General features: G+C 40.4%; 1 protein-coding gene across 3 annotated transcripts; it reads right to left on the bottom strand.

The window, feature by feature from the left end:
• Nucleotides 1–602: 602 nt before the first annotated feature.
• Nucleotides 603–4,428, bottom strand: Gpr85 (G protein-coupled receptor 85). Of its 3 annotated transcripts, none has more exons than XM_051151918.1 (3): nt 4,408–4,428; nt 3,484–4,092; nt 603–2,009 (listed from the first exon to the last, which is right to left on the bottom strand). In XM_051151918.1, exon 3 carries the CDS (start codon nt 1,837–1,839, stop codon nt 727–729), a length of 1,113 nt encoding a protein of 370 aa, XP_051007875.1. In that variant the 5' UTR covers nt 1,840–2,009; nt 3,484–4,092; nt 4,408–4,428; the 3' UTR covers nt 603–726. The 3 variants fall into 3 exon arrangements, with proteins under 3 accessions (XP_051007875.1, XP_051007874.1, XP_051007873.1); XM_051151917.1 differs by lacking the exon at nt 4,408–4,428 and adding an exon at nt 4,311–4,357; XM_051151916.1 differs by lacking the exon at nt 4,408–4,428 and having other exon boundaries at nt 3,484–4,159.
• Between the last annotated feature and the right edge of the window lie 6,141 nt (nt 4,429–10,569).

The following is a 10,569-nucleotide window of genomic DNA, read 5'->3' as shown; positions in this document are numbered from 1 at the left end:
AATAGAAACAAACTGCAAACTTTTTTTTTTTTTTTTACTGAATCAACAAAAAAGAACACATAATACAGTTCAGTGCTAGCAATTTCACTGGTGGGGAAGGAAAGTGGCATTTAGAAATAGCAATATATTAATACAAAAAGGTAAACTCTAATTGGAACCAGTATACTGCTTTGGAATGCTCCCCCAAACTTACAAGGCGTGTTTAAAGTGTTGTACCCCAGTAATTCATGGCACATCTTTAGAGGATTACAGTACTGTTAAGTCCCCCAGTAGTGTAGTCTTTGCAAAACAAAAATAGTATGAAATGTTTTAAAGTCTTCAAACTTCTAAAATTAGCTTTTATCAACACATTTACCTCATGTCAACTTAATTTATTAAAATGTCCAATGCTAGTTGTTTTTTAAGTTTTGTTCATAGGTAATGATATACACAGCATTTAGCACTGATACTTAGCACCTGCTACGCTCATTATCCAGTGTTCAACCACAGAAAGGAACGTAGGGCAGTGGTTCTGTCCTTTCTTAATTACAAACCTTCGGCGGCCTTCAGCAGGATCACTCTGAGATTCAAAAGAGGATTATAGGTGAACTATTGCAAAGGTTGCCCAGATCCTTATAACTGCTGAGCCCATCCTTGCTTTTCTTCTCAAGACGTGGCTACAGGGCCGCAATTGCTTTAGCAGAGAGGGTTAGTGTTTCACAAGGCTAAAGATTTACAGATGCTCCCTCATATAACACAGTAAGGTTCCCTTGGTAACCTGGATTTTCTGCAGTAAAGAAGGGTTGTGCTGAAACAGCGCCTCAGCTCCCTGTTGGAGAAAATGCAGACAAAGGGATTGATTCCTGCTTGGGCGAAACTCATCCAGACAGCAGCTGTTAGAAATCCCCCTGGTACCACAGGCCCTCTTGCAAAAACTCTCCAGTAGCAGGCCACCAGGTAGGGACCCCACAAGGTTAGGAAGAGAAAAGTCATTATATAGAACATTCTGCTGATTCTTTTCTCCATTTTGAACTCATCTAAGACCAACAGCCGTCTTCTGCCTGTGGTATTTGCATTTTGCCTGATGCCCAGCAAGGTGGGCGGTGTGGGACCCCTTCCAAATCCTGCTAGCCAATTGGCAGCTGCCTGGCCACTGGCTCCGGGGCCATGGAAGGTCCAGTTCTGGCTGACTGCTGCTACAAACTGGACTGGCTTCATTTTCCTTCGATCGTGGACAAAAAATATCAGCTTGAGGTAGACAAGCTGTGTGGCTAGGAGGATGAGAGCGAGGAGCAGCATAAATCCTAGGGAATCGTTAGCCCTGAAGGAGCGGTGTTGGAAGGTGCATTGATCCTCCTCCCTAATGAATGAGTAGGTACCCACGTCTAAAACTGGGGGGAACGCCATGGCCACGGACAGAGTCCACACCATGCAGATCACAGCCAAGCACGTCCAAAAGGTCAGCCTCTTTGTATAGAAGCGGTGATGGGCGATAGCTAAGTATCTGGTGACGCTGATGCAGAAGAGCATGAACGCAGTGTGGAAACAGGACAAAACCCCCAGGAAGGCAATCACTTTGCAAGTCAAAGTGCCGTAAGTCCAGGTAGAGCCATTTTTGACAGAGTTGAATACAAATGGAAAACAAATAGCAGACCTGAGGATGTCTGAACAGCACAGATCCAGCAGGAAGTAGTAAGGAGCTCTGTGCAAGGTCTTATCTTTCACTAGCAAAATGGAGATCAGAAGGTTGCCCACCACGCTGACTCCTATTATGAAACCCAAGGAAGTCAGTTTCAGAAAGGCTGTTAGAGGCGAGAGATTTTGCAAAATGTTGTCAGCTGCATGGCTATAGTTCGCCATAGATGGATGGAGGATATAGAAACAGCCTCAGTCAAGTCTCATGGTCTAGATGTAAGAACAAGGGAGAAATAACTCCATACATTTTTCTGAAAATGTAATCCACAAAGAGATCTGATCCAGTCTGTGGTCATGCTTCCTCTTTCCTTCCATTTGATTTGCCATCAGAATACCTGAAGGAGAAGAAGAAGAAGAAAAAGAAGAAGAAAAGAGAACCATCAATTCTTAAGTTAACAAGCAATGATGTCAGTGCTATCATAAAGCTGTTCTTTTATGGGGGAGCAAGCAAAGTTTCAATGTTAAACACTACCCTGTGCTTCAGCAGCAGTCTCAGATGTCAGAGTGCTGGCTGCTTCGGTATTCTAAGCTGGGTGAGCTTAACAATGTCCTTATTCCAGACACCAGCTAGTTAGGTTTGGGCACCTTCAGGAGGGAAAGGAATACATTGTTCCACAGTTGTGAAATATGCCAGTCCAAGAATTCATCACTAGCCTTGCAATGGAATCTGCAACATTGCTGAGAAGAGACAGAGAGGAGCCTTCTTTGGCACTAGCACTGTTTTAAAAGGAGCTTCTCAGCTCGTATGCATGCCGAGAACCTCTGCAAAATGTATGTCTTTTAAGTCCGGTGCCCTGTTCGTGCTGCATAAGAGGATTTGTTGATTCATGATTTCAACATCAGACTTCAAAATGAACAGAAACCTGTCCCAAGATTCGATGTGATTTAATCTTTTGTCTTTCTCTCCCTACCCCACCCCATCCCCCCACCCCCCACTTTCGGGGCAAATCTCATCTCTTTTTAAAGCTACATGATTATTAAAAATCGTTAATGTAAATATTGGCCAGGGAAACACACCCAGAGGGATAATGCACTTCCATTTGTAAACCTTGGCTGCCTGGATTTGAATGAATATATCACGAACCGGTATTTCTTAGGCAATTAAAGCCTTCCTCATTTACACTGATAATCTCTGTTGCAAATCACAAGTGGCTTTATTCTCAAACAAAATGCACATTGTCTCCTAGGTGCCTGCGAGCCACACCAGGGAAATCAGTTTCCTCTGTTATTCCCACGAAGCGTGTTTCCTTTGCCACTTCTCACTTGCCTGGAATATGCTGATGGAAACGCAGGCAGAACTGCATTCGATGATGTTAATTTCCCAACCGGTACATCCCCGGGTAAATACCGAACGCATCATGCAACATTACGAAACCTGAAATCCACCACCCCTGGATTTATAACGGAGATGGGGGAGGGGGAGGAGAGAGAGAGAGAGAGAGAGAGAGAGAGAGAGAGAGAGAGAGAGAGAGAGAGAGAGAGAGAGAGAGAGAGAGAGAGAGAGAGAGATGCATTACATACTCGAAGACAGGAAGAGATTGCTTCTGTGCTGCAAGGGAAGGGTTCCCGTTGATTCGCAGTATGATATTCCTCAGTTTTGCAAAGCTTTCCAGAAACCGAACTCTCAATAAGCCTTACAGAAGATGCATTGTCTGAATGTACTTCCATTATGCAGTTTATTGTCAAAAAAAAAAAAAAAAAAAAAAAAAAAAAAAAACCCTCAGGGAGGGCTGTATCCTGGTGAGCCTGCAGTTTCATTAACACGGTGCAGCCCCTCCCCCAAACTTAACCAAGAGTATATCCTCCTACCTGTTGGTGTTGGATATCCCGACAGACTATAGCTTCTTCTTTCTATAAATTGCTGATTTTTTTTTCCTGAGTGCCTTGACTGAGCATCCAGGCAGGGCTCGGCGGCGCCTGCGCGTTGGAGCCTCCTTCAGCTCCAGCCGCGTCCTCCCCTGTCGCAGCCGCACCGTCTCCCCCAGTAACGCAGGGGCCGCGGCGGCGGCGCGGTGGCGAGGGCGGCGGCAAGGGTTGCTCCGGTCTCCGCCGAGCCAGCAGGAGCCCCTGCCTGTCTTCCGAGCAGGCTGGCTTGCTTCAATATCCTGTCCAGTTCAAGCAGCCCCAAATCAAGCTTTTGTTCCCTCGAGGCTGCTTCGGAACTTTTCCCTCCTAGCATTGGAAGTGGGGGGCTCGGGAAGGCTCTTCCCGGACCTCAGGCCCATCCTCTTCCCCTAGGGCAGCGCAAGAAGCCACCGTGGCGCGGACGGCCACCTCCGCCCCAGCTGCCCCGAACCCTCGCCTTCCCGAAACATCGTCTTCCTTTCTCTGTCAGGGTGGTCCTGCTAAGCATTGGATGCGCCTTGTAGAATTCTTCTCAAATGATTTTCCCTGCTGATATTTGATTTGGCACGTTAGCTGAGGAGAGAAAAAAGAAAGAATGAAAAAAGAAAGAAAAAAATTTAAGCACAGTCAAAAAAAATTTTTTTTTGCCAATGGGGGAAAAAGGGAAGCGGCTTGGGGCAGCTCTGTCTTTGTCAGCCGTCATCTGTTCTCGAAGGCACGCAGATCTGCGTTTAAGGAAGGAGAGGCTAAGTTCAGACGACAAGTGCAAAAACCATCTACACTCATTCTACCTTCTCGAACGTGACTAACGGATCAGGAGTGCAGAGATTTTACATGGCTGTTCCTCAATCCCACCCCACCAGGCAAGAAGACTCCCCGTTCTCTTACAAGCTGGGCTGACCAATAGGTTGCTGATGTCTAAGCGGTGGTGTGTATGAGTTTCCCCCTTCCTCTCCTTTGTTATTAGACATAGGAAAAACAAACAAACAAACAAACAAACAAACAAAAAAACCCAAAACCAAACAAAACAGGAATATGAGAATACCGGAAACTTACTCCAGTCCACAAACACCTCACAGTCTGACACCTGGTGATTAAGAACGCCTCTAGAATCATCCACGTTCCGATTCTCCCATTTCCAATGAGTTTTTGTTTTTTGTTTTGGTGAGGGTGGGGTAATGTTTTAAACAACTACCCGCTCTCTACCCCTTAAAAGCTAGCAGGCAACGCTTTCATTAATTCCCAAGGTAAAACATCTGCTTGTCTTCCTGCAAGCTTATTGCTTTATAATAATCTGTTAATGAAACAAAAAAAAATCTTTCTACAGTAATAATTTGATCTCGAGACAGCAGTAAAATACCTCATCGCTGGGTGGTGAGATTGTGACATTCAGGGGAAGTCGAGCCAATCAGCATACAGATAATATAGGTTAATTTACATATTGTATTTCTATTGGACACCTAGAGGTAAAATGTTTAAAGCTTAAAAATGAATACTTCACTGTCATGATGTCACAGTCGTTACACAAAGACCAATGTTAGTAATGTTGAAACAATGTTAAACTGGCCAAATTTGATTGGAGAATTTGTTAGCCAATTAAAAAATAGGTAATTATTAGCTGTGGTGTGTATGTGTGTGTGTGTGTGTGTGTGTACTTTTGGATATCTATAAGGTCCTTGCTATAGGCATTTTCTTTACTTAGGAGAGTCACCCCTGTAACAATACAAAAAGTATCTTAAAGATATTTCCACCCACGTAAGAAAAAAAAAATCTTGTTTTGTAAAACTAGACTCAGAACTCCAACTTTTAAGCAAAATCTCAAATTTCTTTTTACAAAATTACAGATTAGTTTTATATTTCTTAAATTATATCTCAATGCATTTTTCAAAGAATGATAGTTTACTGAACTTTTAAGATTCATTTAAAAAAAAACATATAGAAAAGATGATTCAAACTAGGTATGGTGGCACATGCTTGTAATCCCAGCACTTTGAGAGGCAGAGGCAGGCAGATCTCTCTGAGTTTGAAGCCAGACTGGTCTACAGAGTGTTTGGGACAGTCAAGGCTACACAGAGAACCCCTGTCTCCAAGGGTTGAACTAGTCTTATGCTTTAGAAAGCATGTATTGCTTTCTTAATGACAGTAGAAAAGGATATGTATATGAAATCATCTTTAAACTAACTTTCAGGTATATTTGAGCTCTATGTTTTTCTTTGCGATTGAGTACAATTACACTCACTTCAGTTTTTTTTTACCTCCAGCTGTTAGATGAAAATGTTATTTCCTTGCTGTGCAAGGGGCTCAAAAACTAATGAGATAGTTTTCAATTTAGTTCATTAATGCTACAGGAGAAAACATGGATTTTGCATCTTTTAAAGGTATGCGTAATAGCTAGACAAAGTTTCATACTATCAACAAGTTCTCATAAACATAGCAATGATTATAGATTTATGTTCACATTGTACGGTTACCCTAGCTCAACAAACTTCTCTTTTGATTCCTTGTTTCACTAAACCTAGAAAAACTGATTTTTCAAGTTAAAAATGAAGGTACCAAGCAAATGCAACAAAGTGTACTTTACACTCACATCTTTCTGTGTGAAGGATCTTAAAGGGTTCCCAGCTAAGTTTGTGTTTAGGTGAGACCAGGGTAAAATATCACTTTTCCTGCTTATAGCTTGCCTTTAAAACTTTTTTAAAAACCATGTAAATTTGGGGTTCTTAATTAATGACTTGTGAAAGCTTTATTGATGGGTGAGGCTCTCACTGGACCCCTTTGCATGGAAACATTTTCTGATACATTGTTGAGAAATAAGAACTAACTTGTTGTAAGTACTTACTAGAAAGATTATATATTTATATTTTACTAATGCTTTTCAAAACCTAGTGGATACAGTAAACATTTTCACAGTGATATAAGTAGTTCAAAATTCCTAGGGTATTAAACTTACAGACTTGAAGAGTATAATGCTGGACTCCAGACTTATAAAAAAAAATGACCATCTGATTTCAAAATTGTGCCTTTGGAGTTTAAAATAACCATTAATGTGAACATTTTGAACAATGAATGAGATTTCTTCAGAATTTTAATGGGTTTTAAAAAAGATTAAGAATCTGGCATATTTCTTTCTAAATCACTAAGAGGTTCATTTGTCAGATTTTTTTTCTTTCTTTTCTGCCACACAACATGGTCCAAAGTGCTACTGTAATTCACTTTTAATTTTAGAGCTAGCATCTTCCTTCTTGGTTTAAGACACAGGCTTTTGAAAGCTCAGCAGTTTACTTTCTTTGACCTTTATGTAGAAATTTTTCTTCTCTGGAAAACTTTTAGACTTTTCCCCTTATTTAATTCATATAATGAACATTTGTCAGGCCGATTGTCTGTGAGGCAGACGGGTAGATGGGTAAATCTTGAATGAAATGGATGATCAGGTGGTGGACTGGGTTACAGGCACCATTTTAAGGAAATACAGCGGAAACGCGTGAACAGAGCCCAGGGGAGGGTAAGCTGGATCTGAGGAACCAGCGTTAACTCTCATATTGAATAACTGTGAGACAGAGGAACTAGTAACTAAGGGCGGCACAAATAAAGATGGAAAGAAGAAGCTGTTTCAATATTGAGAATAATGAGTGCTTTTAAACATAAAGAATGTGAAATGCTGGTGGGTATTTCAAAGGCTGATGCCTTCTATGCAGTCAAAAGTGAAAGGCTAGTTCAGGAGGTACCAACAGGCCACAGTAGGGCAATCTAAACTGATGGATGGCATTGCCAGTTGAGAAACCGTCAAGAGAGTCTCTCATTCCCATTCCACTTCCACTTAGTGTTTTGTTTGTTTGTTTGTTTTGCGGGGGGTGGGACATTTAAATGTGCTGGAGAAATGGAAAGACAAGACTAACGTTAATGTCATGGGTACCTTGGGAGAAGACTTTCCATGAGGAGTGTTTATCATCCATGCAAATTGTGACTCAGAACTTTAGACCGACGCTGAATGAGAAGATACCCTTGGGTCTGGTGGTAAGATTAGCAACTTAAAAAAAATTTTATTAATTTATTCATATTACATCTCAATTGTTAGCCCATCTCTTGTATCCTCCCATTCATCCCTCCCTCCCTCCCACTTTCCCCCTACTCCCCTCCCCTATGTCTGTGACTGAGGGGCACCTCCTCCCCCTGTATATGCTCGTAGCGTATCTTCTTGGTAGCCTGCTATCCTTCCTCTGAGTGCCACTAGGTCTCCCCATCCAGGGAATGTGGTCAAATATGAGGCACCAGAGTTCATGTGAAAGTCAGAGCCCACTCTCCACTCAACTGTGGAGAATGTCCTGTCCACTGGCTAGGTAGGGTAGGGGTACCTGGGAAGGGGTTCGAAGTTTACTGCACGTATTGTCCTTGGCTGGTGTCATAATTTGAGCAGGACCTGTGGGCCCAGATTTGCCTGTTTAAATGTTAGCAACTTTTGAGAGACAAGTCTGTATGGATTAACAAGCAAGGACATAGTCTTAAAGGCTTCTAAGCAACTATTGCATTGTTAATCACAGTACGGTCTCCATCTCAGTGATAGAGGTTTTAATGAATTTGATTGTACCTTATGAACAAAGTGGCAGTTATTTAAACAAATACAGCATGCCTTCTTCTTCAGGAAGTCTTGAAATTTGTTTAAATTGTATATTATTTAAGTTATGTCCTGTGAATGAGGTGAGCAAATTAAAATTCCTAGTAACACCTGGTACAATTTTAGAGCTTAAAGAAAAAGCCCTTGGTCTATTATTTTACTCAAATTGTCTCATTGGTTTGTATTTTCCCACCCCTCACCACTTTTTAAAAAAGATTTATTTATTGTTAATACAGTATTCTGCCCACACATGTGCCTGCCCACCACAAGAAGACACCAGATCTCATTACAGGTGATTGCAAGCCACCATGTAGTTGCTGGGAATTGAACTCAGGACCTTCAGAAGAGCAGAATGGTTCTCTTAAACTCTGAGCCATTTCTCCAGCCCCCCCTCACCACTTTTTAGAGGCAGTTAACCTTAGCTATGAAAAACGAGAGAGATGGGGGGGGCGGAGGGAGGGAGAGAATTGGACATAATATGTATCTAGAGAAATGGTAGGAAGGGGAACCCACATGTTGGTAAAATGACTAAGGAATGCGAAGCTAATTTAATAGTAGAGTTAATGAAAAGTCATACATATCTTACATGGATTATAAATTCTCAAGGAATAAAAGTGCAATGTAGTTTTAAGATCTCTAGACACATAAGGACTTTTTTGTTTGATTATTCAGAGGTTACTTCAATCTTGCAGTGCATTAAGGATGCTACTCTGAGTACTGGAGCTATGATAATGTAAGCAGATTATGATTACCTAAGCTTCTGTGGTGTTTAGCTTTTTGACAAATGGGCATAATTAAAACATGCAGAAAGTAAAAAACCAGTACTTTCAGATCTCATAACGCCTACTGACTGCCTAGACCTGCATCCAGCCTCTGTGTTTAGCCTTCCTTTTACATTTCTCTTCAGCTTTTAAACTTTATATTTTGGCTTTACAGAATTATAACTTCATAACAAAACTACAGTTTTGTCTTTGGGGTTGAAAATGTATGAATACCATTTGTAAATTTTATAAATATGTATTCTATTTTAATTTAATATTTGTTAAAAAGGAAATGTGCTCTTATCTACTTTAATTTTGCACAAAACTAACTTTATTGAGACAGTCTCTGGACACATGATTTTTATGTTCAAAAAAATATCCAAGCCTTTTCTAGAATATAAATGCTAATGTATTGGCATTTTTCTTCCCTGATGCCCAAAATAACCTAGCCCAGTCATTGAACCTACTACACAAAAAGTGCTCTTTGGGCCCTGTAGGTAAGGGTATGAAAGAAGGAAAGAGGAAGTAGCAGAAGCTCCCAGGAGGCTCCAAGTTTTTCTTAATGGAGTAAAAATGGGGTATGTATGTGTATTTTGGATAGAAAGTTATCTTGGCCAACAGTTCACTCTGGATTTGGAGTTCAGTTTGCTTTTTAACATTATTACATAAACATCTACATGATTTCTTATTTACATTAATACTCAGCAATTTTCATACCAATTTCTAATGTCTCTTGTGTAGCTTATAAAACAAGAGCAGATATGTTGTTTCTTTATTACTAAACTGGTGTTTGAATGCAGGAAAATATATTTATAGTCTTAGTCTTTTGATGACAGTGAATCAAAAAAAGCAGGAAACAAACAGAAACACATAAAAAGAGAACCCACTCTATTCAACGGCACAGAAGTGAAAAGCTCAATAATATAAACATTTAAATGATCATCGCTGTTTAACTATATGTGACCTAATGCTGTCTTTGTGTTATAATGAACTGCAACCTGACTTAATATGTAAACAAACCTAAGCCTAAGCCTATGTTATTGTAACCAGATGCTAAGTTTCAGCCAATGGCAGAAGCTGAGCTTCAGCTGGTCACAGGCCACATTCGAACAGGTAAATACCTCATCATACCACGCAAATGTATGAGCTACAGCCAATAAACACATTTGCTCAGAACACTTCTTTTTGTATGTCTACAAATAAATACAGCACACCTAGTGTAGGATTCACCAAAACACTCCTGGTTCTGAGCACTGCCCAGTTCATGATTTGCTTTTTCTCTGTGTAGACAAACTTTGCAAACTTAACTTTGTAATAACATTTTTCTAATATTAATTTCTGTTTTGATTTTGGTTGTCACTTCCTCATAATTATCAAAAGAGGTTAAAACAGAAATTGCTTATTTAGGTACTTGAATAAAGACTTTATAAAGATGATATAACTCAGGATAGCAGGATAATATTTTCTAGTGCTTTGTTTTCCCTTTGGAAAACATTCTTCTTTCTTTACTAGTCATAAATTAGAGCAAAACTGTTATATAAAATAGTGCTGATTCATTTTATTAATTAAATATAGTATTAAAAGCTGCTGGCCAAATCACTCTTGAAGTCATCTTAGTTTGAACAGAGGCCAGAGCCAATGATAGAGTTTATGATCTTTGCAACAACAGAGCACAGA

This window comes from Acomys russatus, chromosome 10, assembly GCF_903995435.1.
Source record: "Acomys russatus chromosome 10, mAcoRus1.1, whole genome shotgun sequence".
Classification (NCBI taxonomy): Eukaryota; Metazoa; Chordata; class Mammalia; order Rodentia; family Muridae; genus Acomys; species Acomys russatus.
The sequence above is the reverse complement of the archived record's forward strand: the minus strand, read 5'-3'. Positions and strand labels throughout refer to the sequence as shown.